Source organism: Strix uralensis, chromosome 4 (genome assembly GCF_047716275.1).
Source record: "Strix uralensis isolate ZFMK-TIS-50842 chromosome 4, bStrUra1, whole genome shotgun sequence".
In the NCBI taxonomy this organism is placed as follows: domain Eukaryota; kingdom Metazoa; phylum Chordata; class Aves; order Strigiformes; family Strigidae; genus Strix; species Strix uralensis.
Window position 1 is genome coordinate 992672 of NC_133975.1, and position 23821 is coordinate 1016492.

The window sequence follows — 23821 nt, forward strand, 5'->3', positions numbered from 1 at the left end:
TACAGGTGGTAGAGGTGTTTGCTGGCCTTGAGTTGACCAACAGCACACAAATGGCTTCCGATAGACCTGGCAGCAGATCAGAGCAGTGATGGATCCCGACACATGCAGGGCTCTGGCTGCTGGCCGAGCTGGGGTTAGAGATGGGCAGAAGGGGAAGGGATGTAGTGAATTGCCTACCATAAGTGCTATTCCTCCATTTTTCCATTAATGAAGAGGAAGGTGAAGTTTGACGGTACCCAACACTCGTTGCTCTCTTCACCTTGGAGAGTCACTCTCATCTAAATCATGTGAATATGATGCTGTCACTCCAAAAGATCCTATTTGCAAGCTTGTGGTGCCTGTTTGCTAAAATATTGTCAGTAAATTAAGGCACAAATTGATACCAACTCACATTCCAGAAGCATCTTGGGGTTTTCCACTGAGCATCCTTGTTCAAGAACTGGCCAGAGCAGGTGTTGTCCTCCTGTGGCTCTGGGCCTGCAGAACTGGAGCAGGACAGAACAGGAGCATGGTGTTACAAGTCTTCCACTACTGAGACATGAGAGGAGCCAGGCTCTGCCTGCTTCTACTAATGAGCCTTTTATTTTTCCTTGGTTTCTTTTCTGGTGTGATTTTAGGAGCACTTCTGGAGCTTGGACAAGACAGAAAACAAGATTCCACCGCAGCTTATCTTCCAGATCTGGGACAATGACAAGTTCTCTTTTGATGACTATTTGGGTAAGTTGGGAGAGGTTTTTGGCTCCATCCCTGCTGATGCAGACAGGAAAGAAAATTTATTGAATCCTTTCAGGATATGAAGAAAGTGTAACGAGACCAGTTTAAGCCACTGAACAGGATTCGGTGTCAGCATAAGTTCAGGACTGATGATAAGTGGTTTGTATTAGGCAGATTTCCAGTCTCAGCCTGCAGCAGCCTGTTCCTGGGCTGACATAATGTTGAGAGCATCATCAAATCCAACAGAGCCACCACCTTCCAGGAGGCCCCAGTTCTCCGTGACTCATCGGAGTCTGTGCTGAAATGTGCTCATCAAGGCTAACGGCGTATTTGAGCTGCCTTACCTTACCTGGGATGTTTAGACATCAGCCCAACACTTGCCTTTTTCAGTGATAGCTGTGTTAATCATCCTCAGAAATCTAGGTTTAGGTCAAGGGAAAAATAAAAGAAAAACCTCTAATAGGGAGGATAGCAGAGCCATGCAGCAGATTATCTGTGCAGAAGCTGGAGGCTCCAGCATTACGAGTTTTTTGTTTGGATCTTGTTCTACCTTTTTTTTTTCCACTAAAAAAAAAATTCAAACATCAAAAGCTTCACTGAAGAAATATGTGATCAAGATCCTTTGAAATCCTGTCTTTGATTAATTACATAGGCTGAGTGCTGAAAGAACCTCTCCAAGGTGTGTTTTCAAGTTCTGGCTCTGCACATCAGGAGCTCTTGACTGCCAGCATTAATTCTTTGTAAAGTCCAGCAAATGAAAGCGGCCTTTGGCTTTTGTAAAGCACTTTTCATCAATGGACTTCAAAAGTGTTTTACAACAAACCTGATCTGTGCTGCTATTGTCACTGTTTACAAGAATCTGCGGCACAGAAAAGTTACAAATACAAGAAGATATTGAGTGTGAGATGCCCACAGCAGTGTAAAAAGCTGCTGTCACTCAGCCGAGCCACAGGACTAGACCCTGTGTGTGTTCTTGGCCATTCCGAACCGTAAGGTAGTTTGGTGTAGCAATGTAAATTAAAAGCTGGCACTTTCAACTAACACCTGGACAACTGAGCTCAGATTTCCTAAAGGCTAGATAAATGTGCTAATTACCAGATCACTCTGTCTGAGAAGGAAGCTATCAATTTTGTGGTGCGTCCTTCATATTTAGCCTGCTGCAATTCCTCATCTGGGTGGGGCAATAAAATAGCCTGTTTGGAGATCTTCAAGCCTTCTGCCCAATGCTCTTATACTGACTGCACTCTGGGTGTCTGCAATTTGTGTTTCACCTAAATCTGTTAGTCTTCATTAAAAATCTCAGCCTCCTTGGTTGACTTCAGTGCAAATCATCCAACGTTATAGCTGTGTGAGTCAGCAGATATTTTGAAGCACCTTCTAGAAGGACATCATGGCTCACGTCTTCCTAAGCATGACGGTGATGCCAAGTGCTCAATTCCTAGGAAGACCCACTGGCTAAAACAATAAATAGGGCCACACTTGAGCCCGCTCTCCCCCTTGCTCTGTGGGCGTTTGCCCAAGCTCCCTGAGGTCAGGAGGGTGCCACAGGGAATATTTCTTCAGGGAAAGAGTCCACATTTTAAGGACCTGTTACACCGAGATGTCTTCCCAGTAACGTTCCTCCTTGCAGGCTCCATTCAGATGGATCTCAACAGGATGCCCAAACCTGCTAAGACCGCTGAGAAGTGCTCCTTAGAGCTGGTAGCTGAGACCTTGTCTTCAGGGCGCTTTGTGTCACTCTTTGAGCAGAAAACTGTCAAGGGATGGTGGCCCTGTGTTGCTGAGCAGGATCAAAAGAAGATCCTGGCGGTAAGGTGGCCTCTTCACGTGTTCTCTTGGGGGACTCTCAAAGCGTTGAGGAGGGATGTGGCTGGGCCAAGTTCATGCAGGAAGTCAAGGTCAGGGCAAGCGTTGCAGTCTTGGGCTGCAAATTTTACAAACTGGACCAGCTTTTGTCAGCTGGATGTTTTCCAGGATTTGTCCAGCACCATGCAAAGGCCTCAGAAGAAATCATTTGTTCTGTGGGATTTTTGCTGTGGTTTTTGGAACATGCCACCTAATTTGACTCTGTATCACATCTATTCTTAATGATGTTGTGTTGCGACAAGTACCAGGGAAAGGTTCCAGCTGTCAGACTGATGTATTTAAATGTAAGTGTCTGGGCTCCTGTTCAAGTCCTTGGCGACTGTTCAACATAGGTAAGGGAGGCCAGGAAGGGAATTAAGTCGTTCAACAAAAGACCCCTGAGTTGGTTGCCTAAACTTGGGTGTCAGTGACATTTGAGATGTCCTGGAGTATCTGCTGAGAGCATTGTAGTGAGCAGGTGAGGGATTTGTATGAAATCTGCTCTTACTGGGTTCCTAATGGTCCTTGTTGGTAGTGGTTGGGTTACACTCAAAGTAGCTTTTCTTTCCCCAATCAGTATTTTGCATCATACAGTCATTTCTCACCTCTCTCTCTCTTCCCCCCCCCCCCCCCCCCCCCGCCCTGTTTATAAGTTTGTTTTTGTTTAACTCACACAGGGCAAACTGGAAATGACTTTGGAAATTGTGCCAGAACAAGAGCATGAAGAGCGGCCAGCTGGCATGGGTCGGGATGAGCCAAACATGAACCCCAGGCTGGAGGACCCCAAGTAAGAGCATCTTGAATGGCAAAGTAACCACGGGGGCACAGAGTTCTCAAGGAGCAAACTGAAAGTCTGGGGTCCCAGTTTGAGGTCTGCTCTCTGCAATGGGCTTGGTCCTGTGCAGGCTCCGTTTCTGAACTGATGGTGCTCAGAGTGTATGAGCTGAGACAATCCAGGGTGGTTTGGACCACCAAGGAGGGCATTTGACGTAGTCTACCCAGAGGGCTGTGGGTTTGCAGGGTGAGCAGCCAGCTCGTTACAACAGGGCGTGCTCATGGTGTTGGGGATCCAGGAGGGCGAAACTACGGTGAAACTCAGAAGTGACCTCAACTTTGTTTGGCTCCAGGCGCCCAGAAACCTCCTTCCTATGGTTCACCTCCCCATACAAGACCCTGAAGTACATCCTGTGGCGGCGGTACAAGTGGGTGGTTGTCCTGGCCATTGTGCTCTTCGTTTTGCTGCTCTTCCTGGGGATCTTCATCTACGCCTTCCCGGTATGATGGGTGTGGGAGAGGACAGGGGGGCTGACCAAGGTCTTAGGTGTTCCCCAGGTCTCTGTGGTGACAGAGATGGTCCCAGTGCATGTGGCTGCAAACTCCTGTGCTGGTCCCTGAGGAACAACCCGTGGCCCATGGTGGGGCAAAAAGAGAGTCTGTGTTTCTGGTCTCTGCTACAGACTCGCTGCAAGGTGCTCAACTCTTTGTGCCTGTGTTTCAACTCGTGTCTAATGACGCTGAGGCTAATTGGTCATTTCCAAAGAGGTTCGAGCAGCTGATGCTGGAGTTGTTGTGGGCTTGGTGGGAAAATCCCCGACAAACACGCAGCCTAATTAGAGATGCAGCCATTTTACAGGGCTGAGCAGTGGCAAAAAATGCATTGGTCTGTAATTGTTTAAAGGTGCAGTGAGTTTATAGATGTTCGGGCAGCCCCGTCTCTTGTTATCAAGGCTTGGAGCATCTTATACCAATGCAATGTCTGAAACGAGGAGGAGGATTTTCACCTCATTAATCAAGAAAGTGGCTTTTTCTTGCCTTACTGTCAGTTCCACTGGCCAAACAAAATAAATAAATAATGGAGCCCTGGCCTTCCAGTTTGGCTTAGGATGGGTTTTTGTATCCTCCTCTGTTTCTACAGCAGTGGAATAATTCATGCCGGCTCTTGGATGCCATTTCCCCTCCTCTCAAACTGATAAGAAAAATGACCCGCCTCTCTCTTTCCAGCACTTAACAAATTCTGCTCCTTGTATATGAATTATTATTATTTTTTTTTTTTATAAAAGAACTCATTGGGGTAATTTATAACTTCATGTGAGAGAACGTGGCTGCCTTTTGCAGATGGCTTTGTGTGCTTGCAATGTGCAACCGAAAAGCGAGGTGTGGAATTTCTCCTCGCCGTCGTAATCACTTTCAGATGAAGTCATGTATGCTCGGTTGTTCCTGTCGAGAAAAATGGGGATGGGATTAGTTCATGGCTCTCCCCATCTCTCTCTCTTCGTATCCATGAGAAGGGCTGGGATACTTTGCCTGCTGGAGAAACAGTTCCGGAGGTGCTAAGCAGTATGAAGGAGGAAATAATTGTGCAAATGCAGCTTTGTGCTGCATTGCCTCCTCCCTGCCCTGTACTCGGAGCCATTCCTGGAGACCCCCCTTTATGTCAAGTGCCAGAAACCCAGCCTTTTTGACCAAGAAGAACTCAGTGTTTCCCTGAAGATGCAAGCGGCTTTGCATTCGTTCCAGTGGTATCATATAAAAACAATGTTGAGAGGAGAAAAAATTCGCAAACTATAAATATTGATTTACACTCATTATTACTTGGGATTTTTCCCTGTTTCCTAGCTAAATGTTGTTGTATTTAATTTCATTTTGGTCGGGTCAATTTTTAGTCATATTTCGAAAAAGTAAGGCCATGTTTCATGGAATTTTTCTGTTTTTGGCCAGCTTCCCCTAGATTTTTGAGGTCGCTGGTTCTGTATCTACTTGGAGATTTAGTTCCTTTCCCGTTTCATCAGGCACTAAATTTGGCAATTGCGCTGGTGATGGTTTGCTATGAAGGATGCCCCTGGCATCCTGACCTTTGGCGGGGCTCACCATTACCTCCCTGATTAAATGCATGGAAAAACAATCCCTCCTCACTTCTGTTCTGATTTGTGTGCCAGGAGCACCATCAGGTCCCATTTAAAATCAGGACCTTGCTGTGTTTAGCACTGTATATGTAATCTTGCCACTACACGTGCAGTTTCGAGGTCCCATGCTGCGGGCAGAGGGTTTGGTGTGTGTCCTGACCCCCTCATCCTGGGCAAAGGGGTGGGTGATGGCAGAGAAACCTCAAGGGAATCCTGTTGGGGCATGTGGACCACCAGTCTGAGCAGGCAGGGGGTAAGGAGCAGGGACACAGGGATGCTGAGGGGTGCTGCAGAGGGAAAGTTACTGTTTTCCTGCTCCTGCTGCCCTTTTTGCCTGGCATGAAGAGCTTTTCCACAGCTTTCTGCTTGTTGGGACCCTCCACTGGGACCTCCAGGGTCCCTCCCAGTCACTGCTTTTCAGCAGCTAGACCTTGGTTCCACAGGAGCCCTGGGACCTGCCTGCAGCCTGAATGCCCTGCCTGCAGCCTGAATGCACCTGCCTGCAGATTTAATGTTCCTGCCTGCAGATTGAATGTTCCTGCCTCCAGGCTGAATGCCCTGCCTGCAGTCTGAATTCCCTGCCTGCAGATTGAATGCCCTGCCTGCAGATTTAATGTTCCTGCCTCCAGATTTAATGTTCCTGCCTGCAGTGTGAATGCCTTGCCTGCAGATTGAATGCCCTGCCTGCAGTGTGAATGCCCTGCCTGCACACAGCCTCTCCACCTGGGAGCGTTGTGTACCACACACCAGATGCTGCCAGAGAAGTCTGAACTCTGGGTTCAAATTTTGTCCTGTTTGGACTCTGCCTGAGGTCACCGAAGGACGATATATCTTTTACCCAAGAAACATCTGCCCACAAAACGCCCTGGGAAATGTAACGGTCCCGTGAGCTAAGCTAACCTGTGCAGGTCACCCTCCACCCCAGACAGGCAGGAACCTCCCCTGAAAGCAAAACCAGGGCATTTTCATTGGCTCTTGGTGTAAAAATGGGATTTTAAAAAAATTTATTCCTATTACCCATACAGTGCTGAAAGCTTCCAACCACAGTCCCAGCTTTGTGGTCAGAGTAGCTGGAGGGTAAGAGCAAATGTCCCGTGCGAAAGCTGTGTGCTTCCACCCGAAACGGCGAAGGGCTGTCTGTGGTTCCCAACAGCAGTGCCCAAAAACATCAGTTCCCAAAAGCTCAGGCTTTTCAGTGAACGAAGAAGCTGGTGTCTTGCTCTTGTTCAGAATACCCATCAGGAGATGCTTTACACCCCAGGGAAGTATTTTCTAAAGGCTATATTACAGAATACTCTGCAAAACAGCCTTTAGAGCTGCTTCACCGAATCAGAAACCTTTGAAGATGTGGCGCCCTTGTGCTTCCTCTGTCCTCAGGACACAGAGTATGTGTGATGGATCACGGGCTGGGATAAAAATCTTCCCATTCCTCCTCTCGGGTCTTCTTCAAAGTCTCTTTCCCAGGAGAGCTTTGTGCAACCAGCCGTTGTTTTCCATCCAGGGAACATGCCGGGGCTGCCCTGGTGGGCTCAGGGGTCCCTGGAAGGAGCAGGGGGGACCTGCAGAAGGGAGGAAGGGTCTGGAAGTGGTTTGGGATGAAGAGGAGGTTCATCAGAATCCGTGGGGAGCTGGGAGTACAGTAGTATGGAAAATTTAGGCACAAGTCCATAAGAAATCCGTCGTCATTAGTGCAACTATTTACAGAGCAACTCATTTTAGTGGGTGAGAGGCCATTTCCAACTGAAAAGCCTTTTGGTTTTGGGTGGAAAACTGCATAGTATTGCAAATTTCCATAAAAAAAGTTGTTTAGTTTTACAAAAATGGGAAAAAATGTTGAAAATCTGATATTCTGAGGTTCCTCATTTTTTTACTTGGGCTCTTCCACCCAGTCTTAGTGTTAGATTACTCGCTGGTTTGCCTTAGCTTTCTTTGCAGAGTGGTTGTCATTATGGTCTGTACAAGCTAGGACTCTGGGAACAGCATTCCCTGGATATTTCCTATATGATTTCCTTAGATGGTCCTTAGATTTAACTTGACATCAGAAGACTCCTTTAACAACAGACAAAAGGCTAATGAGATCCAGTAGCTGGATGTTGATGTTAGAGGAACTATTCCAGTGGAAATAGGATGCTAATTTTTGAGACGAAGGGCAATTAACCATTGGAACAATTTGCCAAAGGTTGTGGTAAATTCATCGCTGCTCGAGGCGTCCACGTATCGGGATTGAATGTCTTTCTACAAGATATGCTCTAGTTCCACCCTGTGCTCCTGTCCAGCTGCGCTCATTTAGGGCACGCTGTGGGCCTTTTTGGAAAGGTCCAGTGATTTTGATGGACTTTTCATCCGACATTGCCACAGCTGAGAAAAGCTCTGCCTTCTGCCACGAGAACAGTTGAGTGAAAGTCTTGGGTTAGATACAAGGTCAGAAGAAAAGGTTATAAAAGTCCAGCCCGGGTTTCTGCCCCCGTAACCCGTAGGGAATACGGTGGTGAAGTTATCTCCCTGAAGCAGTGATTATTGTAAAGATTTTAGTGGCTACCACCATAGCAAAATGTAACGCTACTTCCAGCTGGAGTCAGCTCTGCTTTGCAGCACCATGAAAATGTTTACTACCTTTTAAAGCTCTGTTTGTGTTCTGCAAGCCCAGTGTTGCTGCCGTTGCCATTAATTCTAATTACAGCTCGCTTTCTGCGCTGATTGATAATCCTGCTTGGCTTTCAACACTTTGTTAATACAAATTCGTAGCTGGACAGAAAACTTGCTACCCTCCAGAATGCAACCAGTCAAATCATAAAAAATAGGACTGTTTTGGAGGATAGACTCTGAAAGACAAATGGATGGATAATGAATTCGAAGGTTATATGTCACTGGAGGCTTTTCTAATGACTTCTGGTAAACTGCCCTAACTTTGCTTACTTGATTTATGGCATTATTAGAAATCCTCAGTTGGCAAACTGCCTTATAATTTGCTACACGTTGTAATTTATCAAGATGCCTTTGGTCAGACTTTACTTTTGTTGTGTTTTTGTTTTGTTTTTTTTTTTTTTTCTTTCTTTTTTCCCTGTTCCTCCAAAGATCTCGCTGGTAACTAGCACTATGCTTTGTTTCCAAAGCTGTTTTTTTAAAGTGACAGAGTGATAGAACATCCTGTACCAATTAAATTCAATATGCTTGGGAGGGACTTCCAAACTGGCTAGTATGTGGTTGCAGGGGTTTGAATCAGAGCTACTTTAAATATAGCTCTTTCCAAACGACCTAAGCATGCATCTTCGTCTGTAATTTCATTGTGGTCTTGATAAGCAGCATTTACACAGCTTATTCTTTTTCACAGTGCTGTCATGTTCTTTCAAGGAGGGAACTGCACGTAAAATAGGCTAAAATACTGTGACACCTCATTTTCTACAGCAGCCCCACATTTCACTGTGCAATAACAGGGACAGTAGACAGCCCAGAAAACAGGCACGGGGAGGTCTTGCCTGGGGTGTCTGCTCTTAGGAACAAAACCCACACCAAACGATGATGCTGAAACAGATGGCTGAGGTGTTAAGTCAAGTCAGAGAAACAAAAATCAGCAATAGGTTTGCCTTTCTTGATTTCCTTTGGCAGATTCTTTGGAGATAGTCCATGGACCTGCAGGCTAGGTTTGTACTAAGAGACTAAATCAGGGCGGGGCAAGGCTTGAGAACCGTCCTCTTGCTGTTCAGACCAGCTGATTGCTGGTGGGACCTTGGGGGCAGGTTTTGGCCCATGGAAAGCAGCGATCACCAGAAAACTTCATGGCATGGCTTGGTGGATGCTCAGAGACCGGGGCCAGGGCCCCTTTCCAAAGGGTCCAACCCAACAGACAGAGAGGATGAGTTCTGGGGGGGATCATGGGGAGAAGGAGCCATAAGGATGCGAGGTCAGGACTTGGGTAGAGAATCCAGCCTCAGGGTCTGTGGGGGAGCAGCATAAAGCGAGAGTGGAGGGGAAGGGGCACCAGGAGGCTGCAGCAACTTGGCAAAGAGCTGGACATGTCTCCTCCCCTGCAAGAAAAGCATGTGGGCACTGAGATGGTGCCAAATTTCTTACAAGGGTATGAAGAGGTGAAAATTTATTTTAAAAACTGGTGGAAGGAGCAATCAAAGTCCAGGAGTGACTCCTGGTGCTTGCTGCTTGGTGCTTGTGACCCGTAGCTTCTACTAGAAGAAGGCAAGACCAGTTTTCTCACGTGTCTTGGGCTTTCTACCGTCCTTGCTAGTGGGAACGCACTTTTTGCTTGCTCATCTCTGCAGGCGGGGGCTGGGAGCTTGCCCTGCCCTGATTCCAGCCCCGTCTGCAGTTCTGTGCCATGCCCCCAAAAGCCTTTTAACCTCCACATGCCGCCCTGCTGTACCTGCTTCAAATCAGCTTTTTTTTTTCTCCCCTTGTTTTTCCATCCTTCTAGAACTATGCTGCTATGAAACTGGTGAAACCTTTCAACTGAAGCTGTGCTGGAAAACACCTGAAAGGTCTGATGCCTGCCTGGGGATTTTGGAAAGAAGTTGTGGCTCTGCACTGGATCACATCAGCAGATGGAGATGGAGAAGGAACAGCTTCACTCAGGCTTAGGCTGCTGCCAAGATGAAGATACAACTTACCCTGATGCAGTATGCAGAATCCCACCTACAGCACTCGCCTTGGAAGCAGCACGTAAACAATACCTACTCTGAAATATTTCTTATTTTACTTCTTTGCCTGTCTTTTTTTTTTTTTTTTGTTAAGCTGCTCTGATTTGTAAAGCTCAAATCCCAGTGCACAACTGAAGAGGGTGGGGGAGAAAAGGACCTTTTCATATATATCTGTGAGTGTACAAAGATATTTGCAGACCTTAGCAGAGGAGTTGCAGGCTGCTGGCGTAGGCAACACGTGCAAGCCAAAATCTCTCAGGTTCTGAGCACAATTTTCTTTGCACTCTGAACAAGCCTCAGTTTTCCTTTGCTGTGCATTGTGTATTACCTGGTTTCTACATGTATAAAGTCTACTGAAGGTGAGATGTGCTGCACAGCCTGAAACCCTGGGCTGACACGTTTCCAAAGAGAGCGAAACCCACAAGATACAGGACCCGGGGAAAAGGCTGAGGTGCAAAACCTGGGCAGGAGTTGGTGGTAATTGCTCAATCAAAACTCCCGTTGAATTTTGCGCTCATGTCTGGCTCATGCTTTTTGGACTTTGTTTTCTCTCCGAGCTGCTTTTTCACCTCTACGGTCCCACATGCCTCCCTTCAAAACCAGTGCTGTAGAGGCAGAAAGCAGAGTCGGGCGGAGCCCTACCCAGAGAGCGATCCCAGGAGCACAGCAGTGCATGTGGACTTTGCTTTTCTCCTCGCCTGCTCTGTGCAACCCCTGCAGCCACAGTTCGGTGAATGTATTAGTCTTTTTTTTTTCTCCTGTGCTCCAAAACATCCTTAAGCAAAACAGCACAAACCAGACTGCAGTGTCAGCCGCACAACTCGCTGCTGCTGGGCGCTAATGAGGCAGATAACCTGCACCTTTGGAAGCAGGCTTGTTTGTTTTCTGCTTTGCAAACAAATTACTATGAGACATACCCTGCAGGTCTTGCTCAGCCTCCCACAGAGCAAACGGCAGCTGTGACAGGGCTGGGATGACAGTCTTGGGACATTTCTGCTGTTTTCTATTCTCTCCTCCTGTCCGTCTGTCTCTCTGCTGCTGCAGTCAGATGGAGCGGTGTGGACCAAGGGGATTTCTAGTGTTTTGTAGTGCTGGCTCACGCCATGCAAGGATGCTAATCAAAACAGAACTAGCCTCAAATTTTCATCCTGTCTCCACTCATCCTGCAAGGAACCACCTCCCAGAACAGGAGCATCAGGCATGAAAACAAATGTCCCTTTGCGAGAGAGCTGTCCTGCTGCTTCGCACCGTGTGGCTTCTGCTACGGTCCCTTTGATGACAAACGGATCTTCCCCCACTGCCCTTCAGCAGGATGAGACCTGTCGTCCTTGGTTTCATTTGTCCCCCGGAGCTGTTGCTACTCAGCGTGACATGTGAGAGCAAGTAGCAGTGAAAAGTGATCCTGGGGGAGAGGAGTTCCTCAGGACAAACTGTGCTCGTGTAAGCTCCTGCCCTGCTCCAGCAAGGCACTTAAGCCTGTGCTTAGCAGAAGGCAGGGAATAAAAGCACACGCCTAATTGCTTTGCTGGATCAGAATGTAATGCGTTGAGCATTAAATCCCTTGTTATTCAGTACTGTAACAGCACCCGGATTGCACAGGGCAGCTCGCTGCCATGTGTGAAGACGGTGCCTTTGACGTGGAGAACGTGCAGCTATAAAAACCTGTCCTTGCCCCTGAGGTTTGGCCGACCCACCATCCCTCTCCTGAAAGCTTGAGTGGTGAAGTCGGCTCTGGGCTTGCACGCCCCAGGGTGGGTGTTTCATTTTACCAGCACAGTTAAATGCTTCATTTTTGCATTTGTTCAGTTTTTCCCTAGAAGCCTCCCAACCTCATTTCGCATCCACACCCCCTTTTATTAGCCACTATCAAACTACCAGGTCTTGGTCAAATTTTCCGCAATGCTTTCTCCCTCAGGATCTGATGAGCTGAGGATGAAAGTTGCTTGTGTTTGCATCTTAATGAGTTTTGGGGTTTATATTTTATGAGAATGGTGGTGTGGTTGGTCCTTGCACCTCTTCCGCCATGACCCAGCTCTGCCGGGGTGGGTCTGCTTGTCTTGCTGAGTGCTGGCATGCCTTGCTCTCCTACCCATGGTGGGAAATCAGGCCCATTATTTCAATTCCTTGCTTTGGTTTGCAGAGACTGTAAAATTTCTCACCTTGGCATTATTGTCCTGGGACCCCTACCTATTTCAGAAACAAAATCTTGGTGCCAAGATCCCCAAAGAGATGAGTGACCCATGCTTGAATGCAAAACACTGCTTATATCTGGGTGCTCAGCATCCATCCTATCACAATGACCACTGTCTCAGGAGAGACAAGCAACCCTACCAAAACACATCTGTGTGTCACCTCTCCAGAGCCTCTCCCAGTGAGAAACCATATTTTATTCCCCAGCACTTACCAGCAGCTCTTCCGTGACAAACCAGAGTGGGTCATCAGTGAAGGGAGAGCAGGATCTAGGGCATCCAACTGCCTAAGGAGAAGTAAAGGGTTACATCCCTGCATGCAATCCTCCGCACTCCCTGTCCAGGCTGCAGGGCCAATTTTCATGCCAAGAAGACTCTGTGGTGGGTAAAAGCAGGTCTGAGTGTCCGAAAACACCGACTCAATCCCATTTGCATTGCTGCTTGAGCAGCCATGTCCATCTCTGCACCTGACTGTGGGCCCTCGTAGCTCGGTTATGTCTCTCCACCAAAGCCAGCCAGGAGGTAGGACCTATATGAAGTATTCCCTGTGGCTCCCTGTTATTCAGGGGTTTGAAATGGCTGTAAGACGTATTTATCACCTGTCTATGCCTTATATACAATAATGCAAAATGCACTGTGGTTACAAATGAAATGCTCTGAAACCTTCTGCTTCCTGGTGTATTTTATTGTGTTGATGGAATTATGGCACTGTCCCTCTTTGGTGTGGGAATGCAAAAATACAGCTGGAAGGAACAGGATGGGGAAACGGCGGTTTCTCTCTGCTGCTGTAGCAAGGGAGCAGAAGCAGGAGGAGAGAACAGAGTGTGGAGAAAGGAAGACAGAGGTGGGATGGGGGTTGCTGTCTTCCTAGGTAACACAGCTGCTCGTACCTTTGCCTCTCACACTTTGCACCCGAGACACCGTGTTGCAGAATAGCGACATGACCCAACTGTGAGACGTGTGTGCTCCCCGGTGCTCTGAGCGGTCTCCCAATCCCTGACACCATGCAGGCTTTATGTGGGGATCACACGCCTTGTCCCGTGAGCTGGGAGACCACGTGTGGCAACTCCCAAGGCTGGTCTGTGATCTGGAGCACCCCGTGAGGTGGGAGGAGGCACACGAGTGTGAGTGGGGTGGGTGAAGGAGCCGTGGGAAGCTCCTGCTGTCCATAGCTTTGAGGAGACAACCTTCAGCATTTTCCTGGTGAGTCACTCACAAAGAGGTTGATGGCCACTTCTTTTATAAACCTGAACATCCAAAATACGCCCACTGAAAGGCAGGAGGCTGGGGAGGGGGTGGATGGCTGCGGAATGGGAGAGGGCAGAAGGATCCCACAGATTTCACCCTCCTGCTGCAGCGGGGAAGGCAGCAGGAGTTCACCCCGTCCGGCTGCTCCGGGCATGCGTGTCTCTGTGCAGGTGCTCATGAGGACAGGCCTGAGCTGCTGGAAGGTGAATATCCAGATCCTTCTCAGGACTCGGCCCTGGCAGCTCTCAGCCCAAGTGAAGACCCTTCCCCTGCTTGTCTCTGTTCCTCTTCCCATTTCTGGGCTTCAGAGAGCATCAAGTCCCTTTGGGTCTGGGTCTGTTTCTTCCCCAGAGAGACAGACTCGTCCGGCAAACACAGCCATCATCCAGAGTGACCCAAGGATTAATTCTCCTGACACTTTTTCAGAGCTGTTCAGCACCAACAGGCTGTGTCAAGTTGATGCTCCAGGTATGCAGAGAGATTTGCTGCTGAGATGGGGTTTATTTGTGCCTGAATCCCCCCCGAACACCTTTCCATTGGTCTGGAAGGGTGCAGATGGGTGCTGCCTGCTTTGGCACAGGAGATCCTCTCCACTGCATCATGTTTTAGGATGGTGCCTGGCATCTAGGGAGGCAGGGGATGAGGAGACCTGAATGTCCTAGACCTCATCTGAGGATGATGCAGAGGTTCAAGCAGGCACTCTGGGCTGGCATTGTCCAAACCCAGCCTGCCCAGCCCCACTGCAGCCTCTCACACCCCACACATCAGTGGGAAGTCCCAGAGGGCGACAAACTGTGTCACCACGCTGAAGGCACAAGAGACACGGTCCTTGCTGAGGAGGAGCAGGTGGCAGGAGATGAGGGGACAAGTCTTGCCCATATGCCTGTGCCTGCCCATGCATGGGTGCACGCAAAAGTTAATTGCAAAATGTTCCGCTGCTTGAACACTTCCGTGATGCTTCTTTTTCTATTATTTCCTCAGCTGCCAACTTGATGCTGTATATAATTTAAGGCTGGAGTTATGAAGTGTGTGAGCTCCTTCGGGGCTGCCCTGACAACACCCCGTTGTGTTTCACACTGCCTGGGCTCAGCCCCGTGAGCTGGAGGGCAGCGAGACGAGGAGCTGGAAAGCTGCCACCCCGCTCAGGGGCTGAACTCCCTTAACCTCCAGCAGCCTTGCTCGCACATTTGAAAAAAAAACCTAGCAAAAAAGCTGAACTGATTTTTCTCTTCAATAATAACAATTCTGTATTCATTGCCTGGTCTTATTTGCTCAGAAGAGAGAAGTTTCTACCCAGAAGGGTGGCTTGCAATGAAGTGGTTTGAGAAGAAGGAGGTGGTGCAGGGCGAGGGGGACGAGGGGTGGGAACCAGATCAAGGCGCTGCCATAAAAAACGTTTTGTGAAGCCGCTTGCAGTTGTGTTTGTTGGTTTAACCCCCGAGGACGGGGCCTGCGGTCGGTTTTGCTCATTACCTGCTGACAGGACGGGAACACGCCTGGTGCACGGAGGCCAGGAGAGTTGACCCAATGGGATGTTCTGTAGAGAAGACCGTTGTGGCCTCCTGGCCCCAAAGTCCATTAATCTTCAGATGGGAAGGCGGAAATAGCCCTGGCCTCGAGTGACACAACTCATTTCAGTCTTCACTTGAGGTCTAACCCCTTAAAACACTCCCAGACGCAGAATGGTGTTTGCTGGTCCTGGAATAGGCAAGCATAGAGAGGGGTATGATGAGTATAAAGGCTGCTCCGTTGGCTCTGGAGCCCCTGGGCTGATAGCCTGAGCTTGCTATGAACCTTCTCCGTGGACAGCACCATGCCATCACTGCTGGGACAGCCGCCAGCCTTGTCCATGTTGCTGCAGTCTGTCTTCATCCCAGACAAGCCAAACGCCATGCACTTGTGGGATAATTTGTGGCGATCTGCGCACTGCGCCTTCTGGGCTCTGCACTGAGTGAGGATGGAGACACCCAAGCAATGGGGCGTGAAACTACTGTGTCTTCGTCTCCACCGTGCATCAGCTTCCAGAAGGAAAATGAGCTTTTTTTGCCCTGTCTGCTTTTCCCATTCCCATCCCAGCCTCCTCAAATAACCAATGCTTTAAACACGCTTTGCAGCAGAGCAGGCTCAGTGCTGTGAAACTTTCTTTTACCTTTGAGTGCAACTTGGTCTCTGCTTTGGCCTTTCGGCTGACTCCAGGCTGCTCGGCTCCCTGGCACTTGGCCGCTCTGTCCCTGCCTCGGAGCAGTGTCAGGGCTCCTCATCCATCAGAAGGAACATTGCACAGTTGTACCCACTACCAGGCGTGTCGAACAGGGTCCCCTGGCACTGCGTGGTGGGTGTCCCAGCTTCTCCTCCTGCAGCTCCTGGGCCAACAGCTTGCGGCTCCCCAGCACTGCTGGTGAAGTCCATGTTTTGCCCAGCACTGCAAAGCTGTGGGATTGGCACGGGAGCAAGAGCAGGCGTCTCTTATGCTGTGGATGGCTTAACTCTGCCCTAAAGCTTATGGTGTGGGAGACCATTTCTACCAAAGCCTTTGGGTCCTGTACAAGTCCCTGATAGGGCGAGGAGGCAGAAATACACCTTAACCAGGTTTTCTGCTGGAAAGCTCCAGGCCAGAGCTACTTGAGGTGATAACTACTGGGAGCTTAAAATTAATTTTTACAGTTATTTATGCTATGATGACAATACAAACAGTAATGCTGACGATGTTGGTGTTACCAGGGGCTCATTCAGGACTGTGGTGCCAGGAGCTGTACACACGGCAGAAAAATGGTCACTGTCTCCGTAAAATTAAAATAATCAATTCTTCTCAGGCAATCCTCTGAATGGGGACTGGAGTAAGTCAGTGGCACAACCATGGCTATTTTCCTCCACATAGGTATTAGGTTTTATGGGTTCTATATCTTCTCTCTGCTCCCAGAGGCACCTTACAAAGTTACAACCATGTTGCCAGCTCTATCCTGGCACCGTCTCTGGAGGGTCTCCAGCAACCAGCTGTGTCTGTGCCCTCAAGATTTGGCACTTAATGTTTCTGTTCCTCCATCCTGGCTGCAGCAACCTGCCATCCCAGGCAGACAGTGTCTCACAGCTCTGCTGCTGCCTGGATCCAAAGCTCGGCTGCAGAGGAGCTCAAATTGACAGACACTGCAGAGAAAAGTGCAGCAGTTTTGCAACTCAAACAGAGTGTGTTGTAATCCCTCTCAGTGCTGAATCCCTTGCTCAAGGTTTAAGGGTGAATTCAAGGTATTGCTGAGGTCAGTGACTGTGACCAGCGCTAGGAAAACCCACCAAGGCTCTGTGCTCTCCTCTGCTCTGTCCCTTCACTGTCCCCTTGATTCCCAGGTCTGCGGGGCTGGCAGCGAGCTGCTCCCTATGCAGGATGTTTTTAGCAACCAGTCCATTCTACTGTGACTCCGCAGGGGCTTGTCCCTCTTTCTGTGGGCACCTGTGTGCTAGGTGTCTGGCATTAGTTTCAGACCATATGCAAGATCATCCGGCCTGTGAGGTGATAAAATAATCCCAGTAAAGGGTGGCTGTTGCTGCTGCTTTGCTGAGCCAGGATTGAATGACTGTTGCACTGCCCATACTTTATCTTTCACCTGAGGTACTGGGCACAGACAGACTGGCTGTTCCCTTGGCCTCCGGGGAAAGGGGGGTCAGCATCAGGAGTGGGGATCATATTCCCTCCTTGCAGCATTTGCAGTGCTCAGCTGGTTCAGGATCAAGACATCAAAGGGTCTTGTCCTGCTTCACAGTTCTGGAGGAGTCATTTTGTGTTCAGTCTTTAGGAGCTGATGGTATCCAGCTGAGATGTTTATTTGTAGCCAAGTGAGTCCCATCAACAAGTCTGGAGAACAAGGACTAAAAATGTCTTTTCTCCCAACTATGGCTCTAGGACACTATGACTGAGTCACAACAACAAGGAAAGAAAACAAACATGCCTGTGATCCAGGTTGGCATGTTTGCACCTTCATGTGAAGTTGTAGCCACAAGACAAAGCGGAATCTCAGAACAGAACCCTGAGTGGGGCTGAGCATTTCTGTGCAGAGCAAGGTCTTTCCCCTTTAGGTTGCAAATATAATGTTAAATGATTGCAAAAGGAGTTATACAAGAGGATCAGTGCTGCAGGGTTTAATGCAACCTTTGTCAATTCTCTATCCTCCTTCTGGAGCAGAGGCAGGAGATGAGAGCAAATGGTTCCTCAGGCCTGGGGGGTGCTGCCTACGTGTCATGTAGTGGAAGAATTGTGCAAAGAAAACATGGGCATCAATGAGTGACGGCCCCACTCTTTGAACTGAATCAATACCACAGCAAGGAGAGGTGCGTTGTGCTCTTGTTCCATCATGCCCACAAGGTTGCAAGTCACAGAGAGGTCTCAGCCACATCTGTCTCACTGTGGTGGTCATGGCATCTCCTCTCCTTGTCTTCAGCAGTGTCTGCCCAGCAAGTTTCAAGGACCATGTACTTTCTGCCATGCTTTGGCCTACATCTGCAGTACAAAGAGTCCATGCTGTGCCTGGGGTAGGACAAACGAGGCTTGTCCTCATCTCAACCATTTCCACCCAGTCCATTGGGAAGAGACTGAAGTTCTCCATGTTTCAGCTCCCCATGGCCAGAGTGCTGTGGTTTACAGGCTCAGGCAATATTTTAGCAGTGGCCTGAAGACTGAGAGTGTGGAGGGAGGGTGAGTCTGGTCTGAGGGATGATCTGGGATGTGTACCAGGCTGCGGCAGTAGAGACACCTTCAAATCACAGGTCCAGTGGGTTGATGACAACAGAAGTGTTCCTCTGAGCCGCATGTGGCCAAGCTTTACCTTCCCTTTGCTTCCCCCTCTCTCTTCAGTCTTTTCCATCTCTCTCCTCTAACCTCTCCTCCTTTTTCACTTGTGGTTTGCCATCAATTTGTGTCCAGACCTCATCAAAGACTGCCATCCCAGGAGGAGTGGAGAATTACAGCCTCCCAAATTAGGAAAGCCCCAGCTCTCTCAAAGCTGGCCTCCCTCTCCCTCTTCATCCTTCTCCTCAACATGTGTGAAAGAAATTCATCTGTTCTACCTCCTGACGATGGGAGCTTTTGGTGGTTTTTCTCTGGAAACAGCATAATCCCATGTTTATGAAAAGCATGAAGCCAGGGCACTTAAACTGGATCGAGTGCCTGGGCCAGCTCAGCAGCTGGTGGAGGAGGCAGCAGCCTCTTTATTCCATTTTTTTGCCCTTTGGAGCAGACTCAAGGTTGTACTTCTGTCTGAAGAAAATAAAGACAAATAGGATTTGGTGGATATGGAAAAGAGGAAAAAAAAATGGACAAGAGATTTATGATTGCTGTTTGCCAATGAAAACACAGTGGGAAGACTCATCTGCTTGCAATGTAGATGGCTGTAGGCTGGAAAACAAAGCCTGAATTGATTGTCTTCTTCTATAGTCAACAGAGAACAATTGGCACCTGTCGGGATGAGTCACCGCAGCAGTGGGCTGGATCTGTCCGGGGACTTGGAGCTGCCCAGTCACTCTAGAGGGAGAGGAAGGTCAGTGGTGGGGCTTTGCAGTGTCTATCTCTTCAGGGCTCGAAGATCGGCCAGGTGCCACCCAGCCTGGCTCTGGTGGAGCTCCCCTCACCGTAGTGTGCTGCCGCCCATCCTTTCTTTGTTACCCCGGGGACTGTGAGCAATCTGGAGTCAGGCCCCTCAAAATCATTACTTTTTTAGAAATTATGCAATCTGAAGAAAAGAAAATAGAAAGAATAATATAAAGGCAGCCTTTTTTTTTTTTTTTTCTTTTTCCTAGCTGTCTGAGTAATCAGGGATTTGAAATTCCAAGATATTCTTTGCAAGTAAAAAGCCTAAAAATACACATATTTTTGTATGAGAACTGCCATTCTGACATTTCCTTCAGCACTGGCTCTTTTAAGAAATACCAGAAAACACAAATCTTATGGGCAATGGAGACAGCTGGTATCATCTTCCTCGTGGCTTGAACATGGGAAACCACACAGTAATGTTGGAGACCTTTACTAATCCTCAAATGGTTCATAAAGAACAATCCTTAAAAGGAAAATCCCCTCCTTCCTACCCCCACCACCCGTCTCAACGAGGCGACAGGCAAAATTAGCACAAACTGGGGGCCTGTCCCAAATGTGGTCCATTCTGGGCAACTTCAGCCTTCCTGCCAAACTAGAGGGGTGGGAGTCAGCCAAGGACCTGGAGCAAAGGCAGGGAAGAGAGATGAGGCATCTGGGAGAATGGAGACTCCCTGTAGGAAGAGATTAGAAGATGTAGGTTTGTTTAGCCCAGCAAGAAGAAGGCTCAGAGGACTCTGACAACCACAAATCCCAACCAAGAAGAGCTAAAAGAAAATCTTGGCATAAGAGATAAAATAGAGGGAAAATGGTTGTGGATACATTCAGGCTTTTTCTGCGGCTAGAGCATGAGTTGTGGTCGTATTGGGTCTTGACCTTCCCTCAAAGTTGGACCCTCCTTCACGATGCTTCATCTCCCTATGCCTCAGGCTTTCCACCACAAAGGGTGCTGCTTGAGGCTCAGCTGTGAGCTGTAAAGCCCTCAGCTCCTGCTGGGTTCACCCGGTGTAACAGGATCTGCTTTTTAGCCACTCAACAGCTCCAGCTGTCAGTTTTCTTTTCAATGTCCCCGGGATGCTCATTACTGTCTCCAAAGGAAAGATATTCTGCTAAACATGGATGCTCTCACCATAAATCTGGTTCCAAGTGTGCAACAAGATTGGATAAAAGCAAATTTAACTATGTGCTCACCTCTGTCTAGCAAAGCAGAACCTATCAGACACTTCCAGTCTGAAAGGCACCACACAGGTTGTTCAAGTGGCTGTGACTGATTGCACTGGGACTAGCCCTATTGTCTTTATTTCACCCAAAATGAAAGGCCATGGAGGGCTGGTATCGAACTGTTCATTTCATCTGTCACGAGTGAAGTTTGTGAAGAACTAAAGCCTGAATTCAGACAGTTCAGAGCTCCACGGGTGAGGGCAATTGTCCATTCTCTCCTCGCCTTCATCATGGCATTGGGAAAATGCCCCTTTGCTCAGCTCTGGGCTCTTCTGAGCTCCTGCTCTGTGGACCCAAACAAAGCCGCTGGCATCACATTGGGCTGTGTGGACATTACAGTCCTTTGGTCCAAGCCCTTTGGTCCAAGTCCTCTCCAGTCTCACCCTGACAAGGAGAAAGAGAGGCTAGAGAGGGTCTGTAGCAGGAAATCCATTTCTGGGATGCTGGCGGGTGCATGAGACATGCCAGGCTGCCCAATTCAGTGAGGTCTGCTTGCTATTAAAGTGCAGGAGACCAGCTGAAGCACTGAAGACCATTAAATGCTAGTTTTCAGTAACAGCCTTTTGAAACCGACTGTTTATTTTTATATATGGTGAGCTGTGCAACGAACGCTGCAGAAGAAATAAAAGCAAAGAAAAAACTGCTAGCGGGTTGCAGGATGGAAAAACATCAGACTATCAAACACATCTTCCCTTCTCCTACATCCCAATTGTGGAAAGCCCCTTAACAGATATATCAGCTTCTTCATCACCTCAAGGTAATGGAGTATCCAGACTTCGTGGGTGAAATGTCAAAAATTTGTGCAGGGTGAAATGTGTTTTTTAGCTTATCTGGAAAAGATTGCCTGGAGCATGGCTGACAGTAGGCATATGGATCCTTCATCCAAACCTGCCACCTATGAGGCCTCAAAACAGGGCTAAAAGGGATGAAACAAACCCAAATAGTTTGAAGCCAATCAGTTCGTAAAGGGGAATATATGATGTGGTGCCAGGGATGGGCTGAGTGCTGGGACTCCAGGTTGCAGCAGGTCCCTTCCTTCCATTTTTCCAAGACTGGCAGATGGATCATCTTTAAATTAAGCAGCATTTTTAATCCCAGAAGTCAGCTCTGCTGGGAAGAACATGCTGTCACAGAACGGGGAGCACGCTCAGGCAGACAGAGAATAAAAGCAAACACTGGAACAGGTGAAAAAGCACATGCTTTCCCTGAAAATGTGTGAAAAAAAAGCATTTTAAAATGCTCATTTCACTCAGAAGTTCTCATAAGAATTTGGGAGGCTCCTGATAGCAAAACCAAACTGTTCTGGTCTCAAACAGAATAAGAAAAGGTCACATTTGGTGGTTTTACGTCACCCTTATTTTCTGTCTTTTTCTTCTGTGGTAGAAACAACGAAACTCAAAATGAAAACATGCAACCAAGTAAGAACTGTCTGCAGCTATTTTTATTTTAGCCAAAGCATCGAGGACTCTCCCCATCAAACATTCTACTGACATTTATTATTATTATTATTATTACTGCAACTAATAATATTCTTTCATATATTTTTCCATCTGAAAAATGAGGATAAAGCAGTCAGACCAAATGTCTATCTTGCCCAAGTAGTTGCTGCTTGTTGTATGGCAGTTGATAGGCCTTTCCAACTACAGCTGAGATTTTTTTTTTCTTGATGAAACAAAGAATATGAACTTTAAACCTCACTTCAGATTGGCCAAATTGAAAACCCAGCATTTTCTCAGTGAAGTGAAAAAAGGAATGAAAAAATCCTTTCAAATACCTCTGCCCTGCATTTCAGATTGACTGAAAAAAGAAAAAGAATTAAAACTCCCCACTTAATAAAAACATAGCTAAACTTTAGACTTGATTAAGCTTAACTTATTTAAACAATTATAAACTTTAAAAGGGATACACTGAAAATGCTAAAGTTAAAAGCAAAACTTTTAAAAAACCTTTAAAGATTGCTCTCAGACAAATTCTAAAACAAAAAGAAGTCTTTGAAGGTTTCAATTTTTGTTAAAATATTTTGACTTTCTCTGTTCCCCTCCCATTTTCCAAAGCTGTGACTGACTGTGTTTTCTAGGATAATGTCTGAGAACCCAGCAACAACGGAAAGATGCTACAACACTTTGATGGCAAGGGGAAGCCCACGCAGGTAAGATATACAGTGAATATCCTGTGTGGATGTGTAAGTGTGGAGGAAGAGCTCAGCCTCTGGAAATCACAGGCAGAGGGACCTGGGGGAAGGAGATGCCTGGAGAGGGAGTGCGAAAAGCCTGGGAACACCCTGAGGATGGGTTGTAAAGAGGCAGAAGGTAAATGGTGGCCATCTCAGCACCCTTCCTCTGCAGGGAATTTGGGCTGGAAGAGAGTCCCAGACATTGGAACGTGAGGGTGAAACAGTCTTGAAATTTTTCCAGACCCTGCCATTGCCTGTTTTGGCTTGTGGTGAGGTTTAATTCTGAGTCATGACAACTCTACGGCAAGGGAGAGTTGGCCTAGGAAGTGCCTTTGGGTGTAAGGCAGAGGGTGGTGTAGGAGCTGACGTCTGAGGTCTCCCTCTGCAAAATGGTCATTAAAAGCAGTGAGGTTTAGGTGGGTTTGGAAGCTTCCCAAAATCTGGATGAACCAGATTTTTGCTGCCATTTGACCAGGTTGTGTCCCTCTGGCAGCCCCCATGCTGGCCACCTGTGCCCATCCTGTGCAAACACAGTGTGAAGAGGCTCAGAAAGTTGGAAAAAAATGGATATTGTGGCTGTAGGACTGAGATCATAGTGAGGGGTAGGTCACCACAGGGATGCTTGAGTGAACAGGAAAGTATCTGAAAGTCAGAGCCAGGGTGAGGAGTGGCAGCGGTGGGACACGAGAGGTTGTTTCAGTGGCTGCTTTCAACCCACCATCTGTTCTTCAGCTCCAGAACAGGGTGTCCTGTCCCTGTCCCATGGACTGGGGGAGCAGGAGGGCCTGGGCTCGCTGTGGACTACTTGCAAATCTGGTCTGCTTCCCACCTTCTGACCAAAACTACCCAGTGAACTCTTGACAAGGGAAAAACCTGGTCTGTATCTGCAGCAGGAGTGAGAACAAGGCAAAGGAGGGGTTGAGGATGGACAAGGAAAGGAAAAGGGAGGTTTATTGCCGACAGAGTTAAACAGTTGAGAGCTTCCCTCCACCTCTCACCAGACCATTCCAGCACGGTAAATCATCCAAACCTTGACAGGAAAAGAGTTGCCAACTTGGACAAAAGACTAATTGCTACGATAGGAGTCCAGTTGCTCTGGCTGGGGATTTGGGGTAATGGAAGTCGGGTCTGGGTTTACATAAATGTTATGCCAAGTTAATGCATGAATGAAGATCTGCGCTGTGCGCCTTTATGAGGTCCGTGATCCTGCTGATGGCCTGCCAACACCACCAGCACTCGGACCTCTGAAAAGAGGGCTGGGGGGGCCCCGAACCCTGGCATGATTTACGGTAACAATAAAACTC

At 48.0% G+C, this 23821-nt stretch overlaps 1 protein-coding gene across 9 annotated transcripts in view; it reads left to right on the forward strand.

The window, feature by feature from the left end:
* Nucleotides 1–12967, forward strand: part of DYSF (dysferlin) — a 104272-nt gene extending 91305 nt beyond the window's left edge. For all 9 annotated transcript variants that reach the window (XM_074865379.1, XM_074865385.1, XM_074865380.1 and 6 more), the window contains 5 exons: nucleotides 618–717; nucleotides 2345–2523; nucleotides 3237–3346; nucleotides 3687–3834; nucleotides 9889–12967. In XM_074865379.1, coding sequence (XP_074721480.1) covers nucleotides 618–717; nucleotides 2345–2523; nucleotides 3237–3346; nucleotides 3687–3834; nucleotides 9889–9927 — 576 coding nt within the window. In that variant the 3' untranslated portion in view covers nucleotides 9928–12967. The remainder of the gene's footprint in view (nucleotides 1–617; nucleotides 718–2344; nucleotides 2524–3236; nucleotides 3347–3686; nucleotides 3835–9888) is intronic.
* Nucleotides 12968–23821: the final 10854 nt, after the last annotated feature.